The sequence below is a fragment of the Rhinolophus hipposideros genome (assembly GCF_964194185.1).
Source record: "Rhinolophus hipposideros genome assembly, chromosome: 24".
Classification (NCBI taxonomy): domain Eukaryota; kingdom Metazoa; phylum Chordata; class Mammalia; order Chiroptera; family Rhinolophidae; genus Rhinolophus; species Rhinolophus hipposideros.
Window position 1 is genome coordinate 12523878 of NC_138070.1, and position 16930 is coordinate 12540807.

Here is a 16930-nt window from a genome sequence, read left to right on the forward strand (position 1 = left end):
CCCAGTATTTCCCAAACTTATGAAGATTAGAGAACGCTTTTCAGTACAGCTTTTATTAAACTATCTTATTGCATTTCGTTACCATCTTATTTGAGTTCATTTTAGCAGCTGATCCAAAATCCACTAGCTTGATGTGTCCCGTTCGATCAATGAGAATGTTCTCAGGCTTGATATCTCTGTAAGAAAACCAGGGCGACGAATCAGTGTTGTCTTCTCCATGCCAATCAGCGAGCAATTGCTAACCTAGGATATTGATTTTGTCAAAAAATCTTAGTATCTGTACTCTGCTAGACAGACCTCCCTATTGATGGACATAAATAATAAGCATATATTTTGCAAAACAAAGTAAGAAAAAAAGAGGAAGAATTAGAAGAAAGAAAATAAGGAAGGGAAGGAGGGAGGGAGGAAGAAGGGAGGAAAAGAATGGGAGAGGGAAAGGAAGAGAACAAACACATGTTATTAGATGAACCATTTCTCCCAGAAACACACATTTTACATTACAAAGCTAACACCAAAAGTTGCTAGGGGACCTGGCCATTATGCAGCTAGTCAATGGAAAAGCTGAGACTCTAGTCCAGATTTTGTGATTCCTGGTCTATCATTCCATCCCCATGACATTTTCAGATGTACATAAAACATCAGATGAGTGAGGATGTAAAGAAACACTTGTCAATTGAGGATTTTGTGGAACACCTTTGTGAATTACTAACAGATGAGGTAAGAAGTACAACTCCATGGTCTTCCGGTCCTACGTGGTCTTCCGGTTCCTTCTGCAAATCAAATTCCATTTTTCTACCATCTAACTCAAAGAACCCATACAAGAGTTCCCCATCTATTAGCTACATTGACAGATCTTACTTGCAAATTTGAGAACGTTACAATTCTAGATCTACTTCCCTGTTGAATGGGTAAGCTGAAATGTCTGCTACTTTGGAAAATTTATTTTCAGCCAGTTATAGCTAAGACTGGCTAAAAATTGGATGGATTATTATTTTGATGCCGAAATCATCCATCCATTTTATTGTTGGAACTCTTCGGTAATACAGAGAAATTATCAGTACATGACCAGAGAGTCTCACTTACCGATGTACATATCCCATCCCATGAACACTGTGAACGGCCAAAATCAATTCAGCTAAGTAAAACTGAATCAAATTTTCATCTAATTGGTCTTCATATCTATTCAAAAGTGACAGCAAGTCCCCTCCAGGCTGATATTCCATGACCTGTAGAGAATGCCAAAGTTATTAATTCTTCACACACCCCCAAAAAGGAAACGTCTCAATTAGATCCTCAAACACTGCCTGACGTGTTATAATTACAATGTCTCTACAAAGTAATGAAGATGTGTGAAACATAGTGTAAATCACGTAGAATGAGCTCCCTGCCCTAAGGAAATGACATCCATTCCCCAAGAGAATCAATATAATGAAAGCCTTGTTCCAGACACCATGCACAATGTTTGTAAGGCAAAGCTTGAAGAGTGGAATTAAATCCACCCACTCACCAACCCACTCACATCAACACCCTAGACGTTCCCTAGAAGTAGTAGGTACACAGCGTAGATGGAAATCCTTAGAGGGCAGCAAAACCTCTTGCACCCTTTCTGCATTCCCCTCAGCACCCAGCAGAATATAGGAGGCAATAAAGGTGGGTGGTACAATCTTTTCCTGTAAGTCAGTGTGAAAGACAATCTGACTATTAAATATTTAAATGTGACTATATGCCCTTTGACCTCATAATTCCACTTCTGACAATTTATTTTATAGGAACTTGTAATAGTTTGCAGATAAATAAACAGATTCGCTGCAGCATTATTTGTAGCATGCGGGGAGAGGGGGGGAACCTGGAAATCGCCCAAATATCCATCATTAAGAGAGTGCTAAACTACGACATAGCTAAATAATGGGGTAAGATGCAAGTATTAAAAATGAAATGGACTTGATACAGTCATACTGCCAGGGAAAGCTGTCCATGAAAATACAAAGTGACATCTTATACAGAATAAAGTACAACCCCATTTTTGTGATTTAAAAAATTATTATATTTGTTAATATATACATAGGGAAAAAAGTCTGGAGGAAGACTATAAAATACAGCCTCAAGTAAAATGTTTGATTAGCAAAATCTTTCTTCCACCCCAAGGAACTGAAATCCTTCCTTCTTTTGGTGATAAACCTGAGTTATCACCAAAATTCCTGAGTCAGCGTGTGGATTTGAGGCCAGTTTGTCTGGGTGGCTTTAAACTCCCGTCCAGTGACCTCTCCTCTCTGCCTTTCAGTTTCATCCTCTGTAAAATGGGGCTACGACTGATTTCCTCGTATACTGAGCCTGGCATCAACAAGCTCCTTCACACCATTCAAGTGCATTCCTTTCCCTCCCTTTACTGCAAGATGCTTTGCGCTCTCGCTGGGAGAAGCTGGAACCCATTTTGACCATCTTTGCAACCATGTCAACCCTTACGGAGTTCTCCTGTCCTTTGCTCCGATTTCCCAATTTAAGAGCCACGCGATAAATGTCTTTTGCTTTAAGTTGTCTCAAATACTTTCCGGGAAAAGGAAAGATCCAAATAAATGTCTTTTTAAAAAAACCACTAAATCTATCGAACGATTGCATTCCAGAAGCCAACTCTGTGATGTGAATTCTGTCCACCCTACTCCAAACTCCTGTTTGCCTTTAGTCTAGAATCAGAAGGATGCTCCAGTCAAGTCAGGGTCACCTGCACATCCCCCGAGACCCCCCCCAGGCTGGCCCAGTAAAAACTCTGCCCAGCACCATGGCAAGCCCATGCCAGAGACCCCTGGAGGAATCGGAGACTGGCGTGTCCTCCCGAGGGTCCACCATCACCTGGAAGTCTCCCCCACTCACATGGCAGATCTTAAGCAGATACTAGACAATGTGAAGAGTAAGCTTCCAGTTGCTGAAAAAAAGTTGAGTTATAAACTAACAAGAACAGCAACACCCAGAAGGGGCGGCAGCTAAAATGCAGACTCTATTTCCCCCACATTCACAGCAGACATGAACTACTTGTCCCGTCGTGGAGGAGCCCAAAGGAGCTGCCTGGTTGCCAAAAGCTCACCCACTCATCCCAACCTGGTTCTCCATAGGCCTTGGGTGAATGCTAATTTTTACGTCTGTTTTAAATATATATTGCCATTAAAAAGGTCTTAAACATCCCCCAAAAATTCACAGATATGAACAGAAGTACTCACGCGTTTAGAACGGAAATTTCTTAAAATAAGAACAATGCATATTTATGACGACACACTGCAGGTATAAATTTTCTAATCTGGCTCCATTAAAGATGTAAAAAAATAGAACAGCTTTTAAGTTTAAGGACGAGAAAGTCAAACACGTAGCAGCCACTGGCGACTTTTAAAAACTCACAAACTGACCACTGTTTGGTACTTGGCAGCTACTCCTGAAGCGTCTATTTGTAATAACCAGTAAAAAGTCATTCAGAAAATAAGAACCACCTCTTAGGCAGAAAGATATGCATACTTTGCTCCGATTCAGAAAATGAAATTTCCTGAGTGGAAAATCCCCGCCCAAACTAGATTAGTCTTTTCTACGAGTCAGACAACTTTTCAATGTCTTCAAAACCAGGATTGATTGAGAAGACAAGCAACACAAATTACAACAGCTGCTTGGCGGCATGCTCGGCAACACGAGGCCAAAATAGACATACGAAATGACAAACCTCTAAATAGACTGGGCCTTTATCAAAGAAGCTAATCAAACTTGACCCACCAACACGATTCCGGATTACCATACAAAAAATTCCAACTGTGCACCATCAGGAGAATTTAGCTTGGCTATGTACTGAGTAAACTTGGCTACCTCAGAACGTAACCCCATCCTAAAACGATCCTACTGGGGTAGAGTCGCTCATCCTGGTCTGAGAGGAGCCCATGGGGAAGATGGCTTGGGTATGGCCAACCCCGAGCTTAATCAATCATCTTGCTGTTGAGCTTAGAGATACGATAAAGAACCAGGACTCAGGTGCTTTCAGAAAACACTTTTGGGCTTTTAAAAATGGTACCAAATCAAGAAGCTTCAAAAGCATTACAAAAGTCACAAACTAAGTTTTCAAGACCACGGTCAACAGAACACTATGAATAAATTAAGGCACAGTCACCACCCAGGCTATGCTAAACCGTCCATTCACTGTACCTGGTTTTGTCCAAAAATGTGATCCCATCCCTGACTTTTACTATTCAGCAATGCCCAGGGAGGAGCTGATCCCCCAAATATGTGGTTTCTAAGCTAATTCGACTGGAAAGTCCAAAGGCTTTTCCAACTTGCTTTTGGGGAATCACTTGGTGAAGCACTATTTTAAAATACATAAAACACATTCATCCAAATAAATCAGGCAATGTTCTAGAAATTAGGAAAACAGCAGTGACTAAAACAGACAAAAATACCTGCCTTCATGGAGCTGGAATTCTAGTGGAATGAAAAAGATTTTTTAAAAAAATGAAGCAGTATGTTTCCTTTCTATCCCAACCATTCAGGGAGCTTGTTAAAAATGTGGATTCCAGGGACCAGCCCAGACTTCATGGATCAAGCTCTGAGGATGGGGTCCAGGAATTGGCCTTTTGAAGGAACTCCCAGGGTGATTCTGACACAGCCAGCCCAGCACTGTATTGAGACCTGCCGCTGCTGAAGTTGTGGAGCCAATGTGGCTCCCTGCTCTAACCAACTGAAAAGTTCCTACAGCAAAGATGCCCTGGTTTGAAACCTGGCCTTGATACAGCCATCACTTCTGCTGCTTGCATTTTTCAGTGACTACCTGGAGCCTTTCTGCATATCAAGACAAGATCACTGACAACAAAGGGCTGGAAAATAACCAGTCCATCAGCACCGAAGCAACGATCCTCCATCCTTGCAAGAACAGGGGGTGACCTTGCACCCAATCAGCAGCTGCAGGTCACCCACATGGTGATCACCAAGGCATGGTCATCACCAAGGCATGGTCATCAAAGGCCAAGGAGGTAGGAGGGAGGAGGAAAAAGAGCCCTACAGTGTAAGAGCCCTAACCAATGTGACAGCCCTGCGGATGGCAGAGAAAGCACAGCAGCTGACAGACGAGTCTGGCTTGGAGCTATAACAGACTTGGTCCTTTAAAGCAAAGACGTTTACGCCAACAGACACAGACCCTGCTGATGGCACCAGCTGCAGATGCGAATTAAAGGGCAAGTCTTACACGGGTTCAGTTTGGAAGGAGCAGCTGCTTGTCTGTTGGTATTTGCATCCAGACCCCCACGTACTGGGATGGCAGTTCCCATCAGTTGTGCTGTGTTTGAAACAAAGGACAAGTGTGCGTGTGTGTGTGTGTGTGTGTGTGTATACATGCATATACTTGCATGCACATGTATGCATACGAGTATGTGGGCAGTGTGAATATTCAGTGAGTCTTTAGTTCTCTCCTCCAATTTGCATAGGGTGTCATTAGAGGCACACTGTGCTGGCCACCACTTAGAAACGTGTCCTTGAAATGCTTGCGCCACAATTACTGTGAGTGAACGTGCTATGAAAACGTAAGGATGCCACTGGTATCACTATCCGTTCCGCCCAGGGTTCCTGCTCTTTGGCATAGTGGCCCGGAGGAAGGGATCCTCTTAGCAGAGAGGCCCCTGGCAGAGACCCGAAATGATTCTTCTGGAATGGCAAGATGACCAAGGGAAAAGGCTAGGAGGCCCTTTATATTTCGGAAACTGTGAACCCCGGCATGATTCATCCGTCTATTCAAAAAAATCCTCACTGAGTCTTGAATCATCCAGAGTCTTGGCCAGAAACCGACAGCACACTCAAGCAAGGTAATTGAGAACATGAATTAATGAAGGGGCTATTGACAAAGGTGTGGGCAAGATTAAAGGAAATAAACGTGGGATGGTGAAGCACGCCAGGGCTAGTTAACAGCAGGGGAATAGGTACCATTCCTTGGCCTAAAAGAGGGAAAACAAAAAGGATCTCAGCTGTGTACACTGTTACTGAAGGAATGAGGGGGAAGACGCAGTAACCAGAAACTAACTCTAACGATGGTAACAGGACCATGATTCTCCAAGTGGAGATCCCAGACCAGCAGCAGCAGCAGCAGCAGCAGCCGCCTCCCCTGGGAACTAGCTACACGCGCCAATTCTCGGGCCCCACCCCAGACCTACTGAATCAGAAACTCTGATGGTGGTGCCAGGCAAACTGGGACAAACGTAACTAAACAGTGACTCCTAAGATGGTAAAACTCTAAATGCACTCACTCGAAATACACCTCAAAAGACCAGGACACACAACAACCATTTCAAAGGCACGAAGAACTCAAAGAACGCCAACCCCTCCCCAAGGCAATAACACACTCAGAAGTTGAATTGGGGTCAATAAGAGGTATCACTATCTCACTGCGCCAATGAGAAAATTGAAGCCAAAAAGGCCTGTGACTCCGGGGAGACGAAACAAGGAAGAGTGATGAAACAAGACTCTATATTCTAAGTAACAGCTTCCTTCTGATGGGCAGCCGTCTTCCAAAGCCTGGCTTCTGAAGCGGTAGCACGGGAACACACTGGCGAGTTGTGAGACTTGTCGGAAAACTGGATAATCTCACCCGGGAGATGAAAACAGCACATGTCTCACTGTCAAAACTACCATAAGCTGCCACATTTCACTAAAATAAACAATGAGGTGGTTGTATTCGTTAACTCTCTCCAGACTCCCAACCATAGCACAGGCTGGTGTTCCCATAGGTGGGGGCAGAGGGGGCCCCTGCCTAGAAAAAGCCCACCTTGAACTGCTCCTACATAAAAAGGAAACTGTCCATGACATTGCATGGCTGTGGGTTGAACGCGAGAGAGGAAATACAAAGAACCAATTCCAAGCAGGACAGCAGAACCAGGGTCGTATTAGAAGTGCTTTCAGATGCAGCAGTAAAATGTAATGAGTAAGCCTATGGGAGGTAGATCTTAGGGGGGGGCCTGGCTTCAAACCTACTCCTTTAATCTCTGGGGAAGACAGTGTTCATCCCCCAAATCCATTCTTATCTTCTTCCACAGTAATAAGAATTTTAGCTGGATATAGGCCATGCAGCTGGGCAGTACAGATGTGCAGTCCTAGGATGAAGTTCTGGTCAACAAAATGTGAAAGGAAATGGTCCGTCCCACTTCCATGTCATTCTATGTAAAAGAAATTTGCTTGCTCCGCCTTTCTGCTCTTTTCTCCTACCAGCTAGGTGAAACAAAGGCATGAAATGGCCCAAGTTCAAGCATATCAAAAAGGACAACTTCCTAAGGGATGAGGGAACCACAAGATGAAATGAACCTGGGTCCCTGAATTGTCATATAACAGAGCTGCTCCACCAGCCTGGATTGTATTTGGGGTTTCTTTTTGTTATAGTAGCTTAGCCTATACCTTAACAAATACATCCCTATGCGCAACTGGGGGGAAAACATTGGGAATAAATAGACAGAAGTTGATGTAGGGAAAGAAGATTCAGGAGTCAGTTACAGGCTCAGAGTGAGGGCAGCCTGAAGAGACCCACAGTATGAAAAACATCAGTACAAAGTCAGCAAGCTTTAAGAATCTCACAAAGAATTTAAATAACAATACTACAAATGGTGAGTTGCAAAACAATGTTTTCTTTGTAAAGATCAGCTCCTTTGTGGAAGGACACTGCTGAAGGCATCTGTTATACAAAATTGAACAGATTTCATCGTGAACCAGTTTAACAAAGCACTGTTTCCACGGGCCGAATGCCAGAATGTGGGACTAGCCTTGTTATATAGAACCAGACGTTACAATGGACTTTGCTACATTTTTCTACATACCAGAAAATGGTAAGCCACATTCATCAGTATGTAACTACAAATGGGAAATTTTTAACCATTAAAATTAAAAAGGACCCAAGTTCAATGTGCTTGCATTGTAGTCTAAATTTTGAAAATCCCACAGGGTCTATCTCGAATTATATACTTTAGAGAAGAAAACTCACATTGCTAACATATGATCTCCATAATCCAATAAGTAAAGCTGTATGTAAATAAAATGTCTGTGAAATTAATCACGCATTTATCCAGTAAATATTTCTTAAGCATTTACTTGAGGAAACTCTACTGGAAGCGAGGGAGACAAAATCCCTCCTGTCATGGAGGGAGTGACCTGGGGAGGGAGACCAACACCTACTCGGGAAGAGGAAGTACTGGGTGCTATGGGTCCAAGAGAAGGAAAGAGTTTCTAGAACAAGTGACATCTGGGCCAAGCCCAGAAGGAGAAATACCAAAAGAGATAGCCAGGGAAACAAGGAAAGAGGGAACAGCATGGAGAAAGATCAGAGGCAAGTTGAAAGAACCACAGGAAGTTCAGGCTGAATGTTAAGTGAAAGGAAAGAAACGGTAAGCAACAAGGCTGGAGGCATACGCGGAAAAGTCTGGACTTCATCCAGAGGGCAGCAGGGATTCTTGAAGGGTTCTAACAGTGGGATGACTTCGCTGCACTTTGTAGAAGACCCAAGGGAAAGGCCAGGCAGATGACAAGGAAAACACTGAGGAGGTTATTGCGGTGATGTCGGCAAAGTAAAAAAAGATGGCAGCCGAAACTCATGCAGTAGAAGCGGGGCTGGGGATAAGACATAGCTTCGAGAACTATATCAGAGGTAGAATCCTGTATTTTTTTCACTGGCATAAAATGTATCTTCAATTAAACTGCATTTGCATTCCAAATTAATGTTCAACTGCCAGGAGAGCTCACCGTGATTTGTATGTTACCCCAAACTTCAAAGGTTTCGTGATCTATAAGTCGTCAACGGACACAATGAAATTTCAGTACTTTACGATGCCAATGAAGATCTACAGTCCCCTGATCTTGCAGCAGAATGTGTTCCCAGATTTAGAAAGGTAAAAGGGTGCATATACATTATATTATGTAACACCCTAGGGCAGTGCCTGGGATATCATCCTGTAATAACAGGCATTCATAATTTCACAGCAGAACGTATGAATAGTCACACTAAAGGGAATGAATAAGAGAGTTCAGGTCAGGTTTTGCTACAGAGTTCAAGTCAGGCTTTGCTGCCAAATAACTAACAAAAGAACTTGAGGTTATTCAGAGCTCTGGGTCTTTCAGAATTGCAGATAAGGGATGGTGGATCTATAATCATATCTTAATTCGTTTGCTAAGTTTGGATTTTTAAATGAAAAACTGTACCCTTAGCAAGCATTTTACGCCAAAGTACCAAAGTACTTGAGAAGGCAATGCAGACAAGGAGATAATTACGAGATCCCATCAGTGCTATCCAACTGAGCTACGGAAGAAATGTCGGTCGTTGCAGCCAGGTATCAATGTGCTGAGGCAACCAGAACTCCAGAAAGCAGCTGTTTTGAGATCATTTCCTTTATTGCAAGATGGCACGTGGAAGCCTGAGAAGATGGTTGTTAAGCTAAGCCCAAGCCAGCGGCAAAATCCAGAGGAAAGCCCCACAGCCAAAAGGCCCCAAAAGGAAGGCCCCCGCACCTGGGAGCCATCTTAGCAGAGGAAAAGCAGATATTCCCAACCCCTGAGGTAGTCCAGGCAGGCTATGTTCAAGCAGACGTCCACAGCAGAAAAAGAAAGGGAAGATTCTTACTACTGTGACAAAGCCAACTGGTAGGAATAAAAATGGTGACACCAAGAGTTTAAAATATTCAACATGCCCAAATATTACCCTCCTGAAGAGGTGCTTCGAAAACTATTGAGCCATGGAAAAAAACACTACAGTCAACATAAAGAAAACGATGAGGGAGTGCCACTCCCGGAGCCCCTCTGCTCATCTTCACTGGCCACCGCGGAGACAAGCAGTGGTTTCCCTGAAGAGAATCAGCTTGCCACACGTGACCAGGCCACTGGTTATCATCTGAGTAACACAGAACACTCAGACCATGTCCTCATTCCTTCCAAACTGACCTCGATGGTTTGAGAGCCCCAAAGTATCTCAACAATGCATACTTTTAAGAAGCTACATGAGATTGGACATCAAGAAGGCGAGTTCTTCAACCCAGAGGAAAAGAAATAGGAGCTTATTACAGAGAGTAGCACAAGGCAGGCCACAAAGCTGTGGACTCTCAACTTCTACCAAAAATCAGAGCCCAGTCCGGTTCCAGGACTGCCTGTATTCTGAGTTGCCTTGAAAACAAAGCTTATCCTCACAAGTTGGTCTTTTAAATCATTTGCAGAGCTCTAATGAAAATATCCAAAACAACAATAACTAACAAACAAACAAACCCCTGCTGTTTCAAGAAACTTCTTTTCTGAGAGCTAATGAAGAAGTCTGTTATTATACCCAAACATAAAGGGGCTCCTCTGTAAGATACAGAGAGCACGAGTCAAACGCTGCATACGCAACAAATATCCTAGAATTATCAGTGAGCCTAGAAACACACCGAGGTCATTTGTGAAGGTCAGGGCTCCATGCCTCAGGTCTCAAGGAAGAAAAGCTTCCAAGACAATATTCAAGGAAAGGAAGTTTCAGGCCATAAACACAACAGGCGTGGTGTTGGTTCTGACCGAGCATGTGCTTAGTGCAAGGCCAGTCTCCCAACACATTCCTACAAGAACATCCTCGCCTAGTAGGCTCGATGCGGGTAGGAGTAGGGGGGGTACTTCTCTACCAGCATGGGTTCTCAACTAACATGAAACCAAGGCAAATAAACTGTTTATTCCAGGTCAGAAATAAAGGCAGTAAAGTCCAGCCAAAATTTCAAGATAAATAAGAGTCTCTCTCTCTCTCTCTCTCTCTCTCTCTCTCTCTCTCTCTCTCTCTCTCTCTCCTCTATAAAAGTTTATATAGTCTTGTTTTGAGGGCTGAATCAGGACAAAACTTGTTTCTAGTATATGTTTTTTTACTTTAGGAATCTAAACCCCCAAGAACGTAAACAAGGCCCCAAAATGAATTTTAGCATTCTGTAAGTTATTAGCTACATGTGTGTCAGGAACACTATGGCACCGTTCAAAAGAATGAGGCAGATCTGTATGTACTGACATAGAAAGACGTCCAAGGAAAACTGTTGAAAAGCGAAAAGCAAGCTGAAGAGCAGAGCAGAGAATAATATACCATTTTTGTAAAACAAACTATATACATGTGTTATAAATATAGACATAAAAATATTTTATTCATGAGGCATAGTTAAGGATCAGAAAGAAACCTGCATAGCTGTTAATATTTGTTTCCCTAGGGAAAGAGATTAGAAAGAAAGGTAAGGAATTTTCTATTTCATGCAGTTCTGCAGTGTTTGCCTTTTCTTAATAACTATGCATTATCTCAATTTTTAAATTAAAAATTCTAACTAGACTGATTCACAATATACACATATAGCGAATCATTATGTTATACACCTGAGACTAATATAATGTGAAATATCAATTACACCCCAATAAAAATAAGTTAAATCAAGATTCTATTAAGGTGCTATCAAACTATTCCCAAATAGACGACTTCTCATTATTGCCCTTTAAGCCATAATACCCAACAATGTGTGGAGCTATTTCTAAATGGGCTATGCATTAACTTTAGGCTAGGAGAACCAGAAGACACTGGAAAGTCAGGAAAGCAACTGAATAAATGAGAGGTGGCAGGGACCAAATAGGCAGGAACTACATTTAATTCTAGGACTATGATATCACAGAATCCCAGCACTGGACGAATTGCAGAGAGATGGACATAGAGACTCACCAGATAACACCTAATTACCTCAACGCCAACAAGTCTTCTCCAAAACGCATTGTATTGAAGTTGTCAAAACTAACAACTAACAACAAAAACTAACAACAAAGAAAGAATCCTCAAGGCAGCCAAGGAAAAGAAGACGGTAACCTACAAAGCCCATTAGAGTATCATCAGATTTTTCAGCAGAAACTCTGCAAACCAGGAGCAAGTGGGCTCAAATATTCAAACTACTGAAAGAAATTATGAGCCAAGAACAATATATCCAGCAAAGATATCTTTAGATATGAAGGAGGAATAAAGATCTTTCCAGGCATATAGAAACTGAAGGAATTTTCTAACACACGACCTGCACTACAAGAAATACTGAAGGAGGCTATTCAACCAGCATAACTAGGGATAATTTGTGACAACAAAAACATAAAAGGGGGGGAGAGTAAAGGTCTGAACAGGCATAAGGGAATGGAGAAAGTAAGCATGATGAAGAAAATGGAATACTCTAAATATGAAACTTTTTTTCTTTTACATAAACTTAATGGTAACCATTCAAAGAAAATCCAGAACTGAAAAATATAACGTAATAAAAGAAGAAACAAAGGGAAAAAATAAAAGAATACCGCCACACTGAAATAATACACAGCAACGAAAAGGCAAAGAAACAATGGAGACACAGTCCTACCAGAAAACCAAAGACAGAATGACAGGAAATCCTCATATATCAATAATCACCCTAAATGTAAATGGACTGAACTCACCAATAAAAAGGCAGAGTAGCAGATTGGATCAAAAAACTAAACCCAACCATATGCTGTCCCCAAGAGACACATCTCAGCTACAAGGACAAATATAGACTCAAAGCAAAAGGGTGGAAATTGACACTCCAAGCAAATGGTATCCAGAGAAAATCAGGTGGACCCATACCGATATCAGATGAAATAGATTTCAGGATAAAAAAAATAACAAGAGACAAAGATGGACATTTCATAATGATAAAGGAAACTATACAACAAGAAGACATAACAGTCATCAATATTTATGCCCCCAATCAGAGAGCACCGAAATATACCAAGCAACTACTTACAGAACTAAAGGGAGAAATCAACCAAAACACAATTATAGTAGGGGACCTAAATACATAATTGACAACTATGGATAGATCATCCAAACAGAAAATAAATAAAAGAAATATCAGCCCTAAATGACACATTAAATGAAATGGACATAATTGACATTTATAGAGCACTTCATCCTAGAACATCAGACTGTACATTTTTTTCTAGTGTACATGGAACATTCTCAAGGATAGACTGTATATTGGCACATAAAACTAACCTCAGCAAATTTAAGAAGATTGAAATCATACCAAGCATATTCTCTGATCACAAAGCTTTGAAATTGGATATCAACTGCAAAAAGAAAGCAGGAAAACCACAAATATGTGGAGATTAAACAACATACTTTTAAAGAAAGACTGGGTCAAAGATGAGATAAGAGGAGAGAGATCAAAAGATTCATAGAAACAAATGATAATGAAAATACATCCTACCAAAATTTTTGGGATGCAGAGAAAACAGTTTTAAGAGGGAAATTTATATCATTACACACCTATCTCAAGAAACAAGAAAAATCCCAGATAAATAACCTCACAGTACATCTTAAAGAACAAGAAAAGAAGAACAAATGAAACCCAAAGTCAGCAGAAGGAAGGAAATAAAAATCAGAGCAGAACTAAATGAAATAGAGAACAAAAAGACAATAGAAAAAATTAATGCAACAAAGAGCTGGTTCTTTGAAAAGATTTATAAAATTGACAAACCCTTGGCTAGACTCACTAAGATAAAAAGAGAAAAGACACAAACAAAATCAGAAATGAAAGAGGGGAAGGTATCACAGATGCCAGAAATACAAAGCATCATCCAAGAATACTATGAAGGACTATACGTCACCAAATTCAATAACCTAGAAAAAATGGACAAGTTCTTAGAAACATATATCCTTCCTAGTCTGAATCATGAAGAATTGGAAAATCGACCAATCACCAGTAAGAAAATTGAATAAGTCATCCGAAACCTTCCCAAAAGCAAAAACCCGGGACCAAATGGCTTCCCTAGTGAATTCTACCAAACATCCAAAGAGGATCTAATACCTGTCCTACTCTAACTCTTCCAAAAAAACTGAAGAAGAGACAATACTCCCTAATTCATTTTATGAGGCCAACATTACCCTGAGACCAAAACCTGGTAAAGATAACACAAAAAAACAAAACTACAGACCAATGTCTGATGAATACAGATGCAAAAATCCTAAACAAAATTCTAGGAAATCGAATGCACCAATGCATTAAAAAAAGTACTCATCACGACGAAGTGAGGTTCATCCCAGGGGCACAAGGATGGTTCAACATCCACAAATCCATCAATGTGATACATCACATAAACAAAATAAAGAACAAAAATCATATGATTATATCAATTGACGCATAAAAAGCATTTGACAAGATACAACATCCATTTATGATTAAGACACTTAATAGGTGCAGAGGAAAATACCTGAACATAATAAAGGCCCTATATGACCAACCCTCAGCTAATATCATAATTAACGGTGAAAAACTGAAACCCTTTGCTCTACGTTCAGGAACACGACAGGGCTGTCCCCTATCACCGCTGCTTTTCAACATAGTGTTGGAAGTCCTCGCCAGAGCAATCTGGCAAGAGAAAAAAATAAAAAGGCATCCAAATTGGCAATGAAGAAGTTAAATTGTCATTTTTTACAGATGACATGATGACATTATATATAGAAAACCCTAAAGACTCCACCAAAAAGCTATTAGAAACAATAAACGAATACAGTAAAGCTGCCAGCTACAAAATCAATGTACAAAATTTCCTATATACTATATATATTCCTATATACTAATAATGAAATCTCCGAAAAAGAAATACAAAAAACAATTCCTTTTGCAATTGCAACAAAAAGTAAAATACCTAGGAATAAACTTAACCAAGGATGTGAAAGACCAATATACTGAAAACTGTAAGACATTTTTAAAAGAAATTGAAGAAGATACAAAGATATGAAAAGACATTTCATGTTATGGATTGAAAGAATCAACGTAGTTAAAATGGCCATATTACCCAAAGCAATATACAGATTTAATGCAATCCCTATCAAAATCCCAATGGCATTTTTTAAAGAAATAGAACAAAAAATCATCAGATTTTTATGGAACAACAAAAGACCCCGAATAGCCAAAGCAATCTTAAGAAAAAAGAACAATGCTGGAGGTAGCACACTCCCTGATTTCAGCTAGTACTATAAGGCAACAATAATCAAAACAGCATGGTATTGGCAGAAAAACAAACATATAGATCAATGTAATAGAATTGAGAACACAGAAATAAACCTACATAAGTATGGACAGATTATTTTTGACAAAGAAGCCAAAACATACAATGGAAAAAAGACAGCCTCTTCAATAAATGGTGCTGGGAGAATTGGATAGCCACGTGCAAAAGAATGAAACTGGACTGCTATCTGTCAGCTTGTACCAAAATTAATTCAAAATGAATCAAAGACCCAAACATAAGACTGGAAACAATAAAGTATATAGAAGAAAACATAAGTACTAACTTAAGGACCTTGGGTTCAAAGAGCATTTTACGAATTTGACTCCAAAGGCAAGGGAAGTAAAAACTAAAATGAATGAATGAGACTATATCAAACTGAAAAGCTTCTGCACAGCAAAAGAAACCATCGACAAAATAAAGAGGCAGCCAACCAAATGGGAAATTTTTGCAAACAAAGCCTCTGATAAGGGGCTAATATCCAAAATATATAAGGAACTCATACAACTCAACAACAAAAAAACAAACAATCCAATTAAAAAATGGACAGAAGACCTGAAAAGACATTTCTCCAAAGAGGACATACAAATGGCCCATAGACATATGAAAAAATGCTCAACATCATTAATCATTGGAGAAATGCAAATAAAAACCACAAGATACCACCTCACCCCAGTCAGAATGGCTATCATCAACAAGACAACTAGTAACAAGTGTTGGAGAGGCTGTGGAGAAAAAGGAACCCTCATACACTGTTGGTGAGATTGCAGATTGGTGCAACCACTATGGAAGGCAGTGTGGAGTTTCCTCAAAAAATTAAGAATAGAATTATCATATGACCTAGCAATCCCTTTTCTGGGTATCTATCCAAAAAATCTGAAAACATTTTTCCATAAAGACATATGTGCTCCAATGTTCATTGCAGCTTTATTTACAGTGGCCAAGACACGAAAACAACCAAAGTGTCCCTCAATAGATGAATGGATAAAGAAGTTGGGGAACATATATACAATGGAATACTATTCGGCCATAAGAAAAGATGAAATAGTGCCATTTCCAACAACATGGGTGGATCCTGAGATTATAATACTAAGTGAAATAAGTCAGACAGAAAAAGTAGAGAACCATATGATTTCACTGATATGTGGTATATAAAACAAAACAACAAAAGAACAAGACAAACACATGAAAAAACAAAAACTCACAGACACAGACAATAGTTTAGTGGTTACCAGAAAGTAATAAGGGGGGAGAGGGGTAGTAGATGAGAGTTAAGGAGATCAAATATATGGTGATAGAAAGAGAACTGACTCTGGGTGTTGAACACACAATGTGATACATAGATGATGTATGACAGAATTGGACATCTGAAATCTATGTAACTTTACGAACAATCGTCATCCCAATAAACTTTAAGTAAAACAAACAAACAAAAAAGAAGACTCACCAGATAGAGGTGATTTCTGTCCTGAAAGGCATAGTGTAATTGGGGGATCCAAGGACTTGTACTCCGGGATAAAATGTTCCGTTCTTCCTCAAAAAATGAAACCTAGGGGGAAAAGAAACCTTTTAGATGATTATAATATAAAGGAATTCTCCAAATCTCATCTATTTGCCTACTGTGCTCACAATTTTTGCCAGATCCTATATTACCTGTCCAATTATTTACTTAACGTCTTTCTTTAAAGTTAACTGACTTCTTTTAAATCTAAACATCTTTCTCTTTCTCTGCCTCTTCACCTTCCCTTCTGGAACAATTCAGTCCTAAAGCCATTAGGTAGAGCAAAACAAGGTCAGCATCCACAACAGGTGGTAGGGAGAGAGAGCTATAGTGGCCCAGAGCAGGGTGGCACGCCGAAGCAGCTAGAAAAGGGCAGCAAACAGGTGTGGGGGTGTCTAATAT

General features: G+C 40.3%; 1 protein-coding gene across 7 annotated transcripts in view; it reads right to left on the reverse strand.

Annotated features, from left to right (window-relative positions):
- CIT (citron rho-interacting serine/threonine kinase) overlaps positions 1–16930 on the reverse strand; it is a 149596-nt gene that overhangs the window by 119819 nt on the left and 12847 nt on the right. For 3 of the 7 annotated variants that reach the window (XM_081036483.1, XM_081036484.1, XM_081036482.1), the window contains exons 1-2: positions 1084–1161; positions 83–176 (exon numbers count right to left, since the gene is read on the reverse strand). In XM_081036483.1, the coding sequence (XP_080892609.1) occupies positions 83–176; positions 1084–1100 (111 nt within the window). In that variant the 5' untranslated portion in view covers positions 1101–1161. Of the gene's footprint in view, positions 1–82; positions 177–1083; positions 1227–16474; positions 16577–16930 lie in introns of those variants that run through there. The other 4 variants (XM_081036481.1, XM_081036489.1, XM_081036485.1 and 1 more) reach the window with 2 other exon arrangements.